The sequence below is a fragment of the Opisthocomus hoazin genome, chromosome 8 (genome assembly GCF_030867145.1).
Source record: "Opisthocomus hoazin isolate bOpiHoa1 chromosome 8, bOpiHoa1.hap1, whole genome shotgun sequence".
Lineage (NCBI taxonomy): Eukaryota > Metazoa > Chordata > Aves > Opisthocomiformes > Opisthocomidae > Opisthocomus > Opisthocomus hoazin.
In genome coordinates, this window is record NC_134421.1 from 51,490,764 (window position 1) to 51,509,320 (window position 18,557).

Consider the following 18,557-nt stretch of genomic DNA (forward strand, 5'->3'; position numbering starts at 1 on the left):
ACTCAGCTGAAACCTGTCAGTTAAATTCAGTTAGAAATTGGTATATGCTGCTTGCTTAAATTTACAGAAGTTAGACTGTGCCTTTTCAGTGCTCAGAGTCTACTCTTGTCTCCCAGCGCCACTCCTCCTCTGTTCACCTGCATTGTAATCTACAGCTTTTCATTTCAGCATTCCTGTGTCTGTAGTTAAGCATTGCTGCTGTCAGTGGTGACAGGGGAAACAAAAAATGATGCTACTGTGTTTCTTTTTTGTTTAAGAACTGTATACATTTTTTTTGGTTACATACTTTAGAACCAATTTTTGGCTCAATTTCAAAACCAAAAGTATTTAAAGCTTTTATTTTTCTTTTAATCTCACGTGTCCCTCTGTGAAGGTAATGAATCTTCTTACAAGGGGAAGATAAAAGCTAGGCAATATGAAGTGTATTTGTAGCTGTGCTGGTATGGTGTTATGGTAATATGATTATTGCTTATTTTTAGTCCTGTTTGTGATATTGAAGTGCCAGAAAGGCTGTCATCTTCCTACGAGCAGCTTAAACGTTACCATCTTGTGGATAGATGTGTCCGTGTGCCTGCCAGAGAAGGAAGCGAGGAGGAGATCCTGTTGGTTCACAGGTCTGAAACTTACTTTCCTCACCATTCATATTAATTCCGTGAAATAACAGATCTTATACCTCCAGGTCATACTTTGCTCCCTTTGAAAAAATCATGCTCCAAAGCTCAACGACTTCCAGTAATTTCAGTGGAAAATATGTCACACTTCAAGTTAGACAAATAACGTTGAGTGTGGTGCAGGGGCTGAATCTGCTCTTCCGCTAAATCCCCATTCTCGTTCTTTGGGCTCTTAAGTAACAGATGCTGATTATATGTAGGATTAAAAGTAAACTTCTAATAAAAATTGGGACAAGACTTTAAAAAGCGTAGAAAAATGTGTGTTTCTTTAGAAAGATTGTAACCTCTTCTTTCTCCCAAGCATCTCTGAGATAGAGTGAACCAAACAGGAAAACCTTCACAGCGATTTCTGCAGGGGGGAGTTCAGAGGAGCAGCAGCCTGCCCGTTTTGAAGTCATGGCAATGAAATCTGCTCTGGCATTTGTGTGGTGGTTCCGCAGCCAGCTGCAGATGATTCCGCATGCTGCTTGTGCGCTCGTTTGCCCCTGTTGGGGAGAAGCAAAGGGAGCCTTCTCTGCAAGGCAAGGGGAGTCGGGAGCAGAGCACGGTGACAAAGGAGCCAGAGGCAGTGGCTTTGTGGACAAGGGTGCAGTCCCACAATACCCAGGCGAGGTGAGCAGCGCGGGTCCAGTGATGGTAGCCGGATTCAGCTATGAGTTTAGATTGCCATAGTGACATGGCAGGTCTGAGGTCAAACTGGAGAGCCAGCCCACGGGTTGGGGTCCAGGTCCAGATTAGCAGGGTTCGTGGCCAGGCACGGACATGGCTACACAACATAGCTGCAGTGTAGCCAAGGGCAAGAGCCTTATCTTAAAAGCAAGTGCCAGTGGAAGGAGAGGGAGAAGTCTCTGCTGAGACTTCTTAGCAGAGCAGTTTGGAGGGAGTCTCTGCTGAGTCTCCTTTTAGCTCTCTCTTTCCAGGTGACCAGCTGTGCTATCTCTGCTGGTTCTGAACCCAGCAGCCAAAGCCCAGGAGGGAAGGGGTGCGCTCAGGGCCCTGACACCGGTGACGGGGGCCTTAGCTTGATCCCAAGTCGTGCTTGAATTTTCAGATTCCAGAACAGTATTTTTCCTAAGAACATACTTGTTGGTTAGAATGCAATTAGTGCTGTGTACCAGTATAATTTATTTGCATAGTAAATACATTGCTGATTGGGTACGGAAGAGGCCTCATCACTATTTCCACTTGAGTTGCTCCTGCTAGGTGACTGGGGACAAATGACTTCACTAAATCTTGTCTTTGTTTCCATAGGTAAGCTAGAGATAATAGAGCTCTTTGCTTTGTAAAACACTTTTAGATTGGAGCAAATTTGTAACTCCTATGAAAACACTGTTTGTGTTCACAGTTACTTATGAGGCTGCTGCTGAAGTTAAACTAGTAATTAGGTAGTCATTCAGGTTCATAGGGTTTTATTCCTGTTAATGCCTTCATTCTAAAGCTACTGTTTAGCTTCATTTCCATTAGGCAGCACTAGTGTGTCTTATTTTGTTGTGAAATTCTGGTTGCTTTGGTATTGTCCATGTAGAGGAACACATATGTGGTCATTGTGTCCTGGCTTAGGGCACAGATGGGAGAGCAGATGCCATCAGCCTCCATTCCCAGCTCAGTACACAAGGGCAGGAGATCACTGACAGGGAATTGGAGGAACATTGATGCTAGTGCCTTAGTCCTTGCTGCACTCTTGAACCAGTGAAAAGATGGGAGTTAGTACACACCTGGTGAGGAATTCATTCAAACACTTGTTTTCCATAGAACAAGGGATCACTAGGCACACATTCGCAGAGTTATAATTCATGCTCTGACTCTCAGAATCCTGATTTAGTTCTTGTTGGGATGGTATTTATGTGTAGTGTGAATTGCAAAATAGATTGTGCACAGTGAGAGCCTTTTTTTGAAAGCAGTTGCACTTGCCACTTCAGAATGGCATATTCTCAAGATATCCAAGAACCCTTGCTTTCATAGTGCTCCGTATTTTTTTTCACTATATCCTGCAACTAGCGTTCCAGAGTACCTACTGGACTTGCAAAGTCTCACAAAAAGCCCCTTTTAACATATATTCTGTTACTTTTAATTACATTTTGCATTAAAAAAAACCTTTATAGGTCTATTTGCTTAGTTAAGTGTTGTGTTAATCTCTCTCTCCTCTGCAGTTCCAAACACTTGGAAGTGGCAAAAAGCACCCAGACAATGAATGAAGAAGAACTGAAAAGAGTCTCTGGAAATTATGATGCTTTTTTCTTTCATCCGGTGTGTAAGTTAAACTGCTTCCTTTATTGGGAGTTACAAGTATTTGTGGTTTTGTATCGGAGTAGCACTTTTCTAAGCAGGGGAAAATTAGCAATTTATTTTTTGCTATTTAAGTAGACATTATTGTTATCTGTTTCAAGTTTAGTATAATGTTGTGATTTAAATTGGTTAAGTGTCCTGCCATCTATTCTGTAATTGCATCTTGCTGCTATAGCACAATACTCAAATTTTAGCTCTATTTTTGTCACTTGATGTCACTATAGTCCATTAGTGACCTGCAAATCACATTTTGGTAACAATCACTCTTAAATGTTGTGCCAGGTAATGGAGGTGAAGTCTTTCTTGCTTTGTTTCTGTTAGGTTTCACTCCTTATTTTCAAAGATGCCATGTTATTCCACTAGTCAGTTCAGTATGTCCATCTCGTGTTTCTTTAACTGCTCCAGAGAGAACATCCTTGTAAAGGATGTGGTGATCACAGGTAAATGTAGTGGAAAGCACATTGGAATCTGTGTTGTAAAATTCTGCTTTCAGCTATCTGCATACAGCCTCAGCTGGGTAGAATTATGTCAAGACAATTTGCTGTTGGGGTGCAAAAGCACGTCGTGTAGGATTAGTTTAAAACAAGCTGATGAGTGACTGATGACAGCTATGAGTTTCTCTTTTTCAGAACACTTACCGCTGTGCCAGACTAGCAGTAGGAGCGACTTTGCAGCTGGTGGACACTGTCATGTCGGGAAAAGTGTGCAATGGAATGGCATTAGTAAGGTAATAAAATACGTGAGAAAGTTTTCACTTCCTACCAAAATTTCTTTTGTTGTGAGTAACCGTATAAAACTTTGGTTTAGACCTCCAGGTCACCACAGCCAGAGAAATGCCGCTAATGGATTCTGTTTGTTCAACAATGTTGCTATTGCAGCAGAATATGCAAAACTGAAATATGGTCTACAGAGGTGAGTGCACGGTTGACTCCAGAGAAGCGTTTCATACCCAAGTATGACATTTAGATAACAGTTTGACGTTGTACTGTTCTAAATTAATGTCTAGAGCTTTCTGGGTGTCATGGACCTTTTGGGTCAGAAAACCATTATTCATCTGTACCTCCTTTAGATCAAGATGCTGTGGTTCTTCTGCTGAATGTTTTCTTTCACTGATCTATGCAGAATCCTAATTGTTGACTGGGATGTGCACCACGGGCAAGGAACTCAATATATGTTTGAAGAGGATCCAAGGTTTGAAGGATTTTTTTGTTTTGTTTTTAATGCTAGCTGGTTCAAGATTGCTTGCTTCTGCAGAAAGTAAGATTTCTTAAATTTCTAAAACTAGAATCTTACAAAACATTCTCCTTGCTATTTTAGTCACTGTTGGTTTTTTAGTTGTTGCAAAATAGAGGAAAAATCTAGCAAAAAAAAGAAATATGTAAAGCTGTTCTACTTTAAAGAATGACAAACACAAAATGAGCAATATGCGTACCTTAATTTGCCAGTAGTAAGATCTCTTTGTGCCAGTATTCAGGTAGTACATCTGTTCTCTGTGTTCACAGATCTCTCAGTTAAAGCATTCAAGCAGTAATTGGATAAAGCGCATGAGCTTCACATTGTTTTCAGAAAAGCCGCAGAAGCAGGTTCTAGAAACAAGTCTGCTCTTCTGAAAATGCCCTGTCTTTGATCTGAACAGAGTGCACGCATGCAAGAAATTTTTAGCAGGTTAATTTTCAGGTTAATTTTCGCATACTGTACCAAGTTTCACAGTCCAAGTCTGTTAAGAGAACAAAGGAGAAAGGACAATTCTATTCTCTTGTTTTCAGTCAATACAGCCACCAGGTTCAGGATATAAAGTCAGTGTCGGAATCTTTTTGTCAAGTTGGATTTGGTTTTTGTATCTTCCAGTGTTTTATATTTTTCCTGGCATCGCTATGAACATCAGGAATTCTGGCCATCACTCAAAGAATCTGATTATGATGCTGTGGGTCTGGGAAAAGGAAAAGGTTTTAACATAAATTTGCCTTGGAATAAGGTAAATATTGTTTACAGCACAACAAAGCAAGTGCAATAGCTTTGTGTGCTACGCTTTACGTAACACTTTCTGAGCAGTGCTTGGCTTCACTTGCTTGGCAGATGTCTTAGCACACTGTACATCTTTCCTGTCAGTGGAAAGTCTGCTGAAAAATATGGCTCGGAATGTGATAATGTTAATGTTCTTTAAAAAAATAAAAAACGGAGAGAAAAACATACACATACTTGTTTTTTCTTGAATATCTTGCCTAGCCATCAAATCAGAATGTGTTTCAGGAGGTGATTACCTCCACCCTTGTTTAGCAGAGAACTGAAGCTCGTACTTAAGACAAAAAATGATGGATATTTATGCATTTAAATGGAGTTTGTTTTACTTGACCTCATCAGATTCCCTTATCTTTAACTTTTGATACTATCATTCTCTAAAGTCTTGAAGAACCTTAGAAAATTTGTTTTTCCAACTGGAAAATATGACCTGTATATCTCATATTTTGCAGGTGGGGATGGGAAATTCAGATTATCTTGCTGCATTTTTCCATGTGTTGCTTCCAATGGCTTTTGAGGTAATTTTTTACTGCTCTTCTATTTGAATAGCAAAACCAAAGACTTACTTCCAAAGTACTTCTTAAGCAGGTACATTGAATATTTTGTAGAAACGCAGCAATTGCCAGTAGCAGAGTTAACACGTTATTTCTGCTAGTATTACTGATGTCCTGATCAAATGAATAGTACTTACGGAATGTTAGCTGTTAAGTAGTTAAGTATTCAGTATAATGATCTGCAACTTCTTCAGCAGGAATGAAATTAGTGTAAAAGGGTAATCTTGTCTTTTTTATTCAAGGAGAGTCTTTGTGTTCGTATTCTAGCTGAAAAAACAGCTGAACATGGTACAGCTGAAATCCAGTATAAAATTGAAAATAGGACATAAGAATGTGCTTCAACTCTCTCTGTTTTGTAACAGTTTGATCCTGAACTGGTTCTCGTCTCCTCTGGATATGATTCTGGAATTGGAGACCCTGAAGTAAGTAACTTGTGGCCTTTGTGTTGTCAGTCATGAATCTGTTCACAAAATACTCCTACCTCTTAGATGGTTAGGTGAAATTCACTTTGACCAAGCTAAAAATACATGTTTGAGTCTTTTAGCTGACCCCAGCTCATTGAATACTACAAGACATGTAAAGACAGATTATTCCATAGGCGTAATTACTGTGTGATTTTTTTGCGCCTTCCTTTAAAGCAGTTGGTTCAGCATATTGTTAGATACAATGAGAGGCAAGCGTTCCACTGTTCCAGTTCAGACTCGTGTATTTCAGATTGTACGAGGGTTTTTTTATGAATGATTTTGATTCACGGTTTCATCTCTTAAAATTTTTTCTTTGATTTAGGGTCAGATGAATGCCACTCCTGAGGTTTTTGCCCACCTTACGCATTTCCTGATGCAGTTAGCTAATGGAAAGCTGTGTGTCATCCTAGAGGTAAAGACTTTTGAAACATACTCCCAGGGGAGGGTCTATGTTTTAGAGCTGTATAGGGCAAGCTAGAAGCTAGGAAGCAAAACTTAATGAAATAATCTATTTTTGTATTTCTTTAGAGAATCAGGAATGTAAAAATGGCTAAGATTTGACAATGCTCTTATTCATTAAAAGAAATGCGTGTCTTAAAACCTGATTTTTTTAACTTCAAATTTTGAAACAGAGGAACATATGCTCATTGTTAAAAAAAACATACCCTCCACAGATGCGTTCAGTTCTTGTGAATAGTGACTAATCCGCTGCTCTGGATAGTCCCAAACTCGTTAAAATTTATTTAGTGAATAAGCTGCATTACCAGTGTTTTTACAAGTATGTGTTACTCCAGGAGAGTTTAAAAAACCTTTAACCTAAATGTGCTCTTACTTAGTAATGGAGCCCTTACTAAATTCCCTCTTTTTTTGATTAAAAGCCTCTATGCAAGTCGTTTTTTAAGAGGTCTTTATTTTTTTAAACAATTAAAAATGTTTCCTCCTTTTGAAATCTAGATTTCAACTCCCTGTTTCTGCTGCATGTTAGAGAAATAGTGGCTTGTCAGGTAGATAATTGTGTGGAAACATTACTGCCAACAAGGTCTCCAAGAGTGAACAACCGTTTATGGAATGATTCACTTGACCTCTGTTTTGCATGACCTTTCTTCCATCATCCTTCTCTCCAGCAGGTTATTACAAATATTTCTGTCTACTAGCTGAAGTGCAAATACGCATCCCCTCCTCGTACAGATGATGTGGCTGCTCCACAGATGGTATGCAGGCAGTAGTCTATCATCTGCAGTCGGGCAGTCTTAAATCTGTCTTCAGTTGTTCCCCAAATTCTGTCAAGCCATTAGGACAACTATATCTTAGAAGTGTCAGGCTGTGGGAGATTTGCCTTGTACAGACATTCTAGAGGACGGTGATAGTATTTGCCTTCTAAGGAATCTTCCACAAGAATTGCTGAAGTTTGCATATCATGGATAGGAATGGAGAAGGCGTGAGTTTCCAGGGTTTTTATGGCAAAGTCATGGCTGATTTCCAAAATGAATCGAAACATGATAAAGTGAGTTAAATCATGGGATGCCAGTGAAGTTCAGCAGGTAGCCTCTAACTTACTATTTTCATATTGAAAATCATTGACTTAGATGTGCTTGCATATCATCTTCCATTTCTGTAAATTCAGTAAGTTTAATTTATTTTCCATGATGGTATTCAGATAGATGTTACATGTATGTGTTCCTTGGTGGACACACGGTATTTTTTTTTCTAGGGTGGATACCACTTAAAGTCGTTGTCTGAATCAGTCTGTGTGACTGTAAAAGCTTTGCTTGGAGATCCTGTACCTCAAATAACTGGAGAAATGGCACCTTGCCTAAGGTAAGCATATGAAGAATTTTAGAACAACCTATGTATTTATCAAAGAGACTAAAGATATGCATGCTTTGAACATTATGCTGAAGCAAGGTTTTAATATAATGCTTTATAATATATTATTTTCTGCTTTGGATAACTTGTTTTCCAAAGAAGTCATCCAAGGTACAGTTTTGTATACTTTTGTTTCTCAAATGATTTCAGGTTGCAAGAAGTTCTGAATGGCTTATAATTTTATGCTATTTATCCTTGAGCTTTGTTATCCTGTAAAGATCCATCTCACTCAAGGCTGAGACAATCCTGCCTTAATCAAGACAATGCCAGTTAATAACACCCAGTATCTGGGAAAGTATGTAATTGCAAGGATTAGTTCCTCAGATGCCAGAGCCGCTTCAGTGGCTGTAGTACAGCAACAGCTGGAGCTAACCGTTCTCTCGTCAGTGGGAGCTGATGCTGTGCAGAGCCAGTCTTGACTCCTTGTGTTGCTGGAATTTGGAGTATCAAGGCCAGAGGTGTGAATCTTGGGCCTGAATCAGTCCCACATCTGAACAGTGTCTTTCTACCTGTCTGTACCATCTCCCTCACATCTCTGTTTTCCATCTTCAGTCTCTTTCCCAACTGAAGAGTTGCTCCATGCCTTTTCTCCAGCAGTACTGCTCCTCACGCGTTATGGTGGCAGCCACTGCCAGTTGACTGTGTTAGTTAAAACTCAGAGCTCAGATCAGTCACGGAAGCAGTGTAGATATACACGGGCTCTGGGCGGAGTTGGATTTGGTAAACTGATGGAGCAAAGCTGATTATTTTGCTGTTAGTACATCCCATAGTACTTGTATCGCCTCTTTTTCTTCTCTACCAACTGTAGTATCTCAGGTTGCTATCATCCTAGTTAACAGAGAGTTGGTTATGTATTCATCCATCATATCAGTCCAGCTTCTGAACACCTTACAAATAATCTCCAAGTACACAGCATTTGTCCTGGATGTAACATCACCTGAATTACGTTTGTATGATAGCTACCATAATAGGACCATATGCCTATAGTGCTGCAAATAGCAGTGATAATGAAAAAGAGATTTCAACACAAAGAATAGCAGGGAATGTGACTTACTTGGTTTCTGCCCCACTCAGAATCTGCCTGAACAGATAGTCTTGCTTTTGAGTGAATCTAATTAAATCTTAATGTTCTGTAGATAAAAATCTCTGACAGAGCGAAGGCAGACTGGTGACGCCCTGCCTCTCCTGCAGTCAGGGACAGGTGTGCTTCCTCCCACCACAGGGTCAGGATTTCACTTAATGTGTGTAAACGTATGCTTAAAAGGCACATACAGCATGTGTTCTTCGCTTTCCTTTTTTCACTCTTGCTCTCATCTTTCCAAACAGTCTGCCCATTGATTCTTGTTCTCTTTATTTTTCTGTTTTGCGTTGTTGGAATAGAGCAGAGTTTGTTCGTTTTCAGTTGGGTTTTTTTGGGTTTTGTTTTTTCATTGAGGTAAATCACATTTCCTGCATTTTCAGTAGTGCTGATACTGTTAATCCTGTTTTTTCTATAGTGCAATTGAATCCATTCAAAATGTGAGAGCGGCACATAAACCCTACTGGAAATGGTTGATGTATGAAGGTAATTACTCTTCTTTTTCTTCAAGCAAATGTGATTGGTAAGTGGATTCATACAGAGATTCAAAATGATGAAGATTAATACCGATGGATTAAAATAATTGAACTGCCAGTTATTTGTCAAGTGACTGATGAAGCCTCACAGGGCCACATCCTCAGCTGGTCTGAGAAGAACTTCTGAAGCTGGCAAGCATCACACCAAAAAGTAGCTCTCTGATATATTTGAGGATAAATGGGGCTAAATGTTTGAGGTTAAATCACATGTAGCAGCACTGAAAAGTAACGTCTGTGGCAGGAAACATTGTAGGTAGTGCACGGAAATAAATATGCATACTGTGGATACAGATGTACCCTGTTTTATAAATAAGTGTAATGAAATATTAACACACTGCTCAGGAAATAATACATGTGAAACCCCTCTTTTCTCTAGATGCATCATTTTTACAAAATTTGAGCACCGAATTGCACATACTAAAGAAGGCTAATGCAAATTCCTCCACAGAAGATGAATCTAAGATGACTAACAACGATGAAACTGCCAAAGTAGAAAGGTTTTTGGAACTGCATATGAAAAATGTTCTATTTCCAGTGCCTCCCATCAAAACAGCAACAACTGACTTGAAAGGTTCAGCACATTTGCTCCCTGTACCTGTTCATTTAGTGAAGGAAATGGACAAAACTGAAATAAAAACTCTTGTCAGGTTGGTCCTGTCTATTTACTTTTCAATGTACTTATGAGGATGAGAGATCTCTGTGCAGCTCTGTGTCTGCCACAGTCATCTTTTTCGCCTTAGTCTACTCAATTATAGCCAGAGTTTCTTTTGTTGAAAAATGAAGACGTTGGTGTTGCTTATCACTCATAGCCTTGAAGTCCTTTAAAGAACTAATCAGAATACTTTCAGAGAGAACTATTTTAATTGAGATGGAACAGTTAGTGCGATGGTATTCGTTTAGAAAGAGGTTTTGCTAGGAAGGTGCCTTAAAGCTCTGTTCGCTTTTAGCTGGAAACGCTACCAAACTGGTCTGATTTGAGAAGCTCAGCTTTTTGTCTTAGTCTAATTTTGACAGAACTCTGTTTCCTGAAGATTGTCCGACATTTTGTTTTCTTTCCAGTGCAGAATGGAGACAGGTTTAGAGAGCTCAAGACTGTCAGGCAACAGCGTTGTCATCTTTCTGCTAGAGCTAGGTTTTTGAGAAGGAATGTGTAGCACCTATACAAAATGTGCCCTGTCAATACTCACTACTAAGTCCTTTTCGAAAGTGTTGTTGCCTCTAACCTAGTTTTTCTTCATATAATTTATTTTATAGTGGCTTTTATGCAGACCTTGTGAAAGACGACGAAACTTTGCTCTCTTTTGGCAGTATGCTGGCTGTCCTAGATAAAATACTTAAGAAGGAGGTAATAACAAACTGCATTGATCTTGGGGGGTGGGGGGAGAGTTGGATTCCTCTGATTTCTTACTACTGTATTGTCATCCAGATATTAGTTACTGTGTAGTTCACGACTCCGTGAATCTCAGCTAGAATATGCTTAGCTACAAGAGTGAGTATGCAAGATGAGAAAACAACTATTTAGGGCTAGTTGTTAACCCTAGGACACCTTTCTAATGATCTTTGGGCAAGACATTGTCCTGCATTTCTGCAGTCGCAGCATACGAGTCATTAAGAACCTTCTCAGACGTACAGGTGAGCCAAGCATCCACTCTTACAGTCAAGGGGAGCAGAAGGTGGTGTACTAAGCACCAGTGAGCAGCAGCAAGCAATCTGAGCAAGAAACATCAAAAATTTTCCTGTCTTGGTGCACAGTTTTGCCTTCTGTCTTTAGGAGATAATTTACTTCTGCATTACCCTTCATTACAAGATGTCATGCTATGTGCAGCTGCACTCACTTACCATTATTTGTACAACAGCTTACTCAGAGTAAACTTTGATTTACACACACATGCACCCTTTAGTGGAGCTGTTGAAAACCCTGCTGTGTGCTGTGGTTCTGAACAGAGTAATTCCAATTCAGCATTTAGATCCTTGCAGGGTCAGGAATGAAGAGAAGGCAGGCTTAGAGGGTACATGTTTGTATTTGTGAGTAAAAACTTGGAGAAGCAAAGAGAAAAACTGCAGACAACAATATTACATCATAATAAATCAGTCTCTCCCTTTGAATGGAAAGCTCGCTTTAAAGTATCAGGCCTGCGAGGAAGAGTAACTGCCTGAATGGCCTCTTTCTTGTAAGCCGTCTTTTTGCTGTTGGAAGTCACATATGTAGATCTCAGGGATAAATTTCTAACATTATAGACTGTGCATACCTCTAGGAGATCCTATAAATAGTTCCAAAAAAGTGGTAACTGGCAAAAAGAACTGTTCACGAGTTGCAGATGCTCAGCTGAGCTGCCTGTGTTGACAAAGAGGAGGAGTGAGGAGAGGGAGCATGCATTATCTTTTTGCGTAGCTTTCATGGAGAGTTCAAAGCAGTGCACAACACAAAGGAACACTTAAAGGCTGACTGAGTAATAATGTCATCGTATTTTCCAGAAAGCAATAGCTTGCCTAGGTTAAAGGAAGAGTCAGAATTCAGGGGCAACCTCCTTTTCACAGGGTGTATTGTTCTGGTGCAGTTTGCCTACCGACACCCTGCGTGTATCCAATCTGCAGACTATCGAGAGAGCCAAGTAAAGATGACCCTCCCCTGCAAAAGCTATTTTTACAGTTGCCTTTCAGCATAGCATCATACTTTTGAAGTAATAGAACAGCTTTTGGCATAATGCTCAAATATGGCCTTTCTGTAGAAAATGAATTAATAACATTTTCTTAACCCTGCTTTGATAGATAATTAAGATCCCTTTCATACAGCTGTAGCTTTGTATCACACATATAAACAAGTAAAAATACCATTGTTACAAATAAGAAATTACATGATCTTCTGCAGTATTAATTATTTCTGAATGAAAAATGTATTTTGTAGGTATGCAATGGAATTGCAGAATCACCCACAACTTCTGTTTCTGTTGCTGTTGCATTAAGACATTGTGTTCGTTTTGGATTTCAAAGGTGAATTTGTATCTTTTGCATTTGGGGCCCTTTGACAAAATGTGAAAATAAGCTAAAAGTGTGGAAATTATGGCAGATTGCCTTTGAAACCTTAATTTTAAGAGAAATAGCATCTCCATGCGCACAGCATTTTGAGTATGTAGTACTGAAATACTACATATTGAAATACAATATTGTATATGCCAGCAAAAACCTTTTACTGTACCATTTGTAAGGATGACTGCTGTGCTGGCCTACATTTTCTTTGTCAGGTTTCGATTGTCTTTGGCCTGAGGACATTTTCTTGGTTTTTTTTTTTTCTCCCCAGTATTTGGTAGGAGAAAAGGAGCTCCCTTGAGCTGTCATAAATGTGTTTTCTTTATACTTCTTACGGACCAAATTCAGAAACAATATACATTCTTTTTTATGCATCTAATCTACATGCAAACTCTTTAAACAAAGTGCACTAACTGAAAAAAAATGACTTGTAGATGTACATGTATGTGTATTTTTCTTTGCTTTCTGCAGAGTGCTTTGTGTATTTGTTGGAGACACGCAAATCACACCGAACACAGAAGATGGGTGAGGTTTCTCTCTACTTCAGGGAGTCAAATCCCAAAGGCTTCATAAATGTTCACAACTGTCCTTATATGATGAAATCTGCACTAAGGAATCAGTCGTGAGCTGATGTTCCTTAAGTTAGCTCAAGACAAAGTACAAAACATCCCCAAATATATCTGTAAAGACAAACTGCTATCTCTAAATGCCACTTTAAGTTTAGTGGTAGGTTTAGAGTATAATCTTTCTATATAATTGAAATTTAGATTGATATTGAAAAGAGAATATTGAAAAGATAAAGTAATAAGGTGATTATTAATTATATAGGGTGTACTCCCGTGTAACTGCAGGGGGCACATACTGCTGATGCCAAGTTCCTCATTGAAAGTCATCTTTTCTTATCTATAACATTTTTTTTGCCACTTCCCCTTTTTCTTAAAAGGAATTTGCCCATATTCTTTAATACTTTTTTAAAAAATAAAAGGATTTCAGTTTTAATTGGTGTTTACATTATGGCATGTAGTAATGCAAATAGTTATTTGCTCCTGTGTTATGTGTTTGAAGAACAGTGAAAGAAAAGATCTTTTCATCTCATTGGAGGTTGTTGGTTAAATACTCAGATGTGGGTTTTATTTACAGAAAAGTACTCATGATACATATTTGTGAGAAAGAACAGTCTGGAAAGACCAGCTCCAAACACTACATATCTCTGAACTGGAAAGAGGTAAGATTCACTTTCTGGAAACAACATGGGAGAAAAACTTTTTTAACAGAAATAATAGAATATATTTAAAAATTCATAAGATGACACTGAGAGTTACACCTCTCACTGCAATTTGGATATTTGAAAATATTTCCTTTACTTGCCCTTGCCAGGCTACTACTCCTTCACAGATTTTTCGAGTGTGTTAGAATGCCTGGCTTTGAGGAAACCTTCAGTAGCTACTGTAGTTCCCTTCAAGAAGGCAGAGTTACAGTGCAAAGACACTAAAGAAAAGATGAATAATCTGCGTGTTTAATATAAAAATGTCTGTTAAAATAGATCAGCATCCTGTTTCCTAGGTCAATCAAAAGCTTTCTGAGATTCACCTTATTGTTTTATTTTATATCTGGGCATTTGGGGCTTTACATTTGTGCTAAACAGTTTTTCATTGTTGTTACAGGATGCTGAAGGAAATGACTTCTTTTCTGCTGTACTTGGATTCATTCTTCCTGTAGCATACAGTTTTCAGCCTAATTTGACGGTAATAGCTGTTGGACCAAACGGGAGCCTTAGAATAAGTGGGATTTCTCTGCTTTTTGCCTTACTACGAGGATTAGCTGAGTCTCGAATTTTTGCAGTGATCGAGGTAAGAAGCGGTACTAAGCTGTGGTGCTGTGAAGTGCCTAGGACAAAACTCAAATCAAGCCACAGTGTGCCTGCTATGAACTGCTTTGAGCTGCCCAGTAGAACCTATTGGCTGTATCTGTACTGTCTTTGGTACCCCTGAGTTCACGACGCAAATAGCCCAAGTTTCTCTCTGGCCTGAGAGCAAGACCAGACACAGACGCATACCGAGCTGTAGGCAGCCTGCAGGACTGAGAAGCTGAGGCATGAATGCAAGCCCATGGTAATGTCTATAGACAGTAGACGTTCTGACAGTTTGCCACAGTTTGGGGATTAAGTTCCCTTTCACCCTGGGATTCACAGCTCAGAGTTGTCTCCTGAAAAGAGGCACTTGCTGTCTGTTAATTATATGGCCTCTTTCCATCAAATGTGATTGAAAGCTGCCCGCCCGCTGTCCTCTTTATCATAAAATACTAAATTTGCTTTTCTTCTCTCCTCCATGCTGTACTTTATCACACACGACTTCCATCATGCAGAAACAAATCAGATTGGCTCATATCCTTTAAATTAACTTAATTGCTTTAACTCAGAACTGGGGACCAATCTACCCGCGCTTTGTGTTTTTGATAGAGAGCATGGGAAAGGAAATAAAGAATATATGGCTCTTTCCCTAGTCTAGTTTTTCCATACACTACCACGTTAAGGATTTCTAAATTTAGGACGTCAGAGGCTGTATGCAGACCGGTGTGTGGTAAGTGCCAGTCAGTGTATCTTCCATGGATTTGTCTAATCTCTCAAAGTAGTCATCTTACACTCTTGGCCTCTGCAGCATCTTGTGGCTGTGAGTAGCACAGTTTTCTGCGTGTTCTGCGAAACAGTAACTTTCAATTGCTTTTGTGCCTTCTAGTTCTTCTTTAATGAGAAACAATGAGTAATTGTTCATGTATGCAATTTTATTCTAATGTTTTCCAGCAAGCATCCAATTAAAGACATACTGTTCATTAAGCTGCTAGTTAAGTGGATCTTGACATACTTTATTCTGTAGTCTTCTCAAATGTTATTTGTTTTAATTTACAGTGCTGATATGTAAGTAGTCCAAGCTAATATAGTTTGTACACTGATATACAGTATACAGGAATAGTGTATCGCACATTACTAATTAGTATGAAATGGAAAGAATTACTGATATTCTCAAGGATAAGCTCAGAGATAAAACAGAAGTTAGACATACATCTTTAAGAAATGACTGACACTTTTATATTGCTACTCTGCAGGTAGCCCCAAACAGGATTATCTGATGTGTGGGGATTTTCTGATCTGTGGGTTTGGCTTTTTAGAATAATTGAAAAAAAGACTTGCATCTTTTGAAAATAAAATACTTGCAGTCTTCAAAATAAATGTTAATAATCCTTGTAGACTGTGGACATCTCAGAATATAATGTCTGTGAGCAAATGACATTGATTTAGACTTTCAGGAGTCGAAATAATGTCACTTTTTAATGAACAAAAATAGATCACTGTTTTCTACAGATAGAAAATAAATGGTGCATGAAGTAAACAAGCTCCATGCTCCCTTTCCCTGCCAACGTTTTCTACCTTTAACCCAGCACGGTTTCTTTTCAGTCACAAAAGAAATACCACGATTCTTTCTCTATTTGAAAAAATAAACAAGTTTTACAGGAGATAAAAATTGATTTACCTTTTTCAGAAAAAAAATTCTCTATTTTGATACATTTTTGTTTGAAAATTGAAAGTTGCTCATTCTTGCTACTAATACTAGCAACTTAATTACAAAAGGTTGTTTTAAAATATTTCATGTATTGCTGTAATGAAGAAAGTCTGGTTCCCAGGAGTATTTTTTTTTTCTTCCTAAATAGGACACAGAGATAAATTTAATGCAAAGTGTAGCCAAAGCATTAGTGGGTGCTTCTACACCTCACTTTGGAGTTTATGTGCCTCCTACACAAGAAAAAGTAAATAAAGCAAAAATATTAAGAGACCAGTTTCAGCAGGAATGGAAAATGCTTCAGTGTTCAGGTAAGTTGTCTATTTTTAGCTCTAGTTCTTATAAATACATGCAGGTTTCTGAAAAGATGATAAAATGCAGCTGGATCCTGTAAGTCAGTGGAATATTAAAGTCAGTGGGAACACAATGATCTAATGTGAAAGGATGAAACTGAATGATTTCAATTCTGCCACTTGAGCCAGAAAGCACCAAATTTCATAGCATAATAACTGTCCCCTTGGGAACTCTGAATACTGTTACTCCAAAATTTTGAAATGAAACAGCCAAAATATTACGTGCTTAAAGAATGGGTAATAAGATGTGCACTGGCTCTGATCGCTACCCTGTTTTCTGACTATAGTGCAGAATCAGGTTACATTTTTGTACGTTTAACTTGTCCACAAACAACTTCACTTAACTCAGTGGTGGTTAGTCGCGCTTAGAGTGCATTCACCAAGAGCTGAGGATTGTGTACTGCGTTTGTCTAGGAATCACATTAGGCGGGTGTGTATGTTTTCAAGCATACTTGCCTAGAAACATTTTTCTACTGAATAACTGTGCTTTTTCTGTTGAAAAACAAATCATAAAGGTGGACATCTCTCTCTGAAAGAAAATTTTCTGCTCTCTTTCATAGGAAATGGCCAAGAGCAATGGTCTGGTTCCAATAAAAATGTTCTTACAGGGTTGGGAGTTGGGGTATGAGCTTGATTAATAACTGTTTTCCTTATTGCTGTTCTTTTCAGTGAAGGATGGGATTTCAAGAAATTGACTTCAGAATCATTTTACACAGCAGAAGAAAATGTGTTGCTGTTCATGTTGCCTTTTAAATCATCAACAAAAGAGATGGTCAATCTCTAAACAGAGTAAGAGCCATTCAGTTGTCTCCTGTTTTTAAAATACTTAAAAATCTGTATTTTCAGCCAGAGAACGGTGCTTGCAGATTCTGTGTTGGCACTAATTATTCAAGACTGACACTTGAAAACAACTCCCATACTTCCTTGCTGCAAACTGGGGCCTATGTCCTGTGTGAGACTGTAAAGTCAGGCTTGGTATGCAGCAGCTTGACTGCACGAATGAAGAGGTCCTGCAGACAGGCGTCTGCAGTGAGCAGTCATTAATAGGCAAAACATTTTAATATTATTCAGCATAATACCAGAGTGCTTGCACTGCTGCCATCACCACCATTTCATTGGGAGCTTAAACTTAACAACGTGTCCTTCAGATAAATGAAATTTCATTTTGTAATCTGCTCTGAAGGATTCACCTAACGTGCTCTGTTCTCTCAGTTTCTCTAATGAGTAGTTGTCAGTTGCAAGAAGCTAAGAAAAGCAGCTGAACAGCTATAGTGTACACATTTCCTACATTAATCATCCTGTGATGATTTGGTTTAATTTCCTGAACTATACAAGGCATGAGAGAGAAAGAAAAATATTTTGCATATATAGAATTACAGATACATAATTGAATGAAGCAGTGTAAAGAGGACTTCACTCTGCCCTTGTTTCAAATGTAGATTGTCTATATAACAAATAAAAACCCCGGACTCCCAGAGATTTGGTAGCGGCCAAAGGCTGATATCATGTGAATTTTCCAAATTAAATAAACATCCCAAGGCAACAGCCGTAGAGTGCCTTGTTTTGCAGCATTCCTAATACCGTTTTGGGCTCATTTTCACGAGTGCTTTTCTGTGATTGCGACTTCAGTAGTGTGACCCTCTGACTTCAGACTCTTCAAATCATGTTCATGCTGGTGTTGCTGCTGGGATCAACTGTACAGAACTTGAACAACTCGATCTGTCTTGGCAGTTCTCTTTTTGTAACTGTTCCCAGTGATTCCCCTCCTTGTTTGTACTGGGTTGCGGTTGTTGCTGGGTGGGAGATGACAAGCCATCCTCCGTCGTTGTGAAATGAAAATCCATTTCAAAAGAAACTAAAAGCCATGGTGAACATTTTCACAAACAAAAGTTGAAGAACATGAAGATGGGTTCTGTTTTGGTTCAGAATTTCTTTAAACTTGACTTCAGAAAGTATTCACGTCAGCTTGGAAGCTGGGCAACGGCCGAACTTCTGCTTCAAAACTTTTCATAGCGGGAGCTCTGTTGGTTGATTCTTCTCTCCTCCCTGAAAAAAGAACTTTTTTTCTGACAATCCTGCGTTTTCAAGGAAAGAGCGTTCTGAGATCTCTCGGCTCGTTCCCGTTCACCTGCCGTTGTGCTACTCCAGC

At 38.9% G+C, this 18,557-nt stretch overlaps 1 protein-coding gene across 4 annotated transcripts in view; it reads left to right on the plus strand.

Annotated features, from left to right (window-relative positions):
• Window positions 1–18,557, plus strand: part of HDAC10 (histone deacetylase 10) — a 73,461-nt gene that overhangs the window by 1,820 nt on the left and 53,084 nt on the right. For 2 of the 4 annotated variants that reach the window (XM_075428948.1, XM_075428951.1), the window contains exons 3-20: window positions 480–614; window positions 2,822–2,918; window positions 3,587–3,684; window positions 3,765–3,869; window positions 4,080–4,148; window positions 4,806–4,932; window positions 5,429–5,494; window positions 5,893–5,952; window positions 6,317–6,406; window positions 7,706–7,812; window positions 9,357–9,424; window positions 9,851–10,121; window positions 10,729–10,819; window positions 12,380–12,465; window positions 12,973–13,026; window positions 13,642–13,726; window positions 14,166–14,351; window positions 16,207–16,366. In XM_075428948.1, the coding sequence (XP_075285063.1) occupies window positions 480–614; window positions 2,822–2,918; window positions 3,587–3,684; window positions 3,765–3,869; window positions 4,080–4,148; window positions 4,806–4,932; window positions 5,429–5,494; window positions 5,893–5,952; window positions 6,317–6,406; window positions 7,706–7,812; window positions 9,357–9,424; window positions 9,851–10,121; window positions 10,729–10,819; window positions 12,380–12,465; window positions 12,973–13,026; window positions 13,642–13,726; window positions 14,166–14,351; window positions 16,207–16,366 (1,955 nt within the window). Of the gene's footprint in view, window positions 1–479; window positions 615–2,821; window positions 2,923–3,586; window positions 3,685–3,764; window positions 3,870–4,079; window positions 4,149–4,805; window positions 4,933–5,428; window positions 5,495–5,892; window positions 5,953–6,316; window positions 6,407–7,705; window positions 7,813–9,356; window positions 9,425–9,850; window positions 10,122–10,728; window positions 10,820–12,379; window positions 12,466–12,972; window positions 13,027–13,641; window positions 13,727–14,165; window positions 14,352–16,206; window positions 16,367–17,077; window positions 18,023–18,557 lie in introns of those variants that run through there. The other 2 variants (XM_075428950.1, XM_075428952.1) reach the window with 2 other exon arrangements.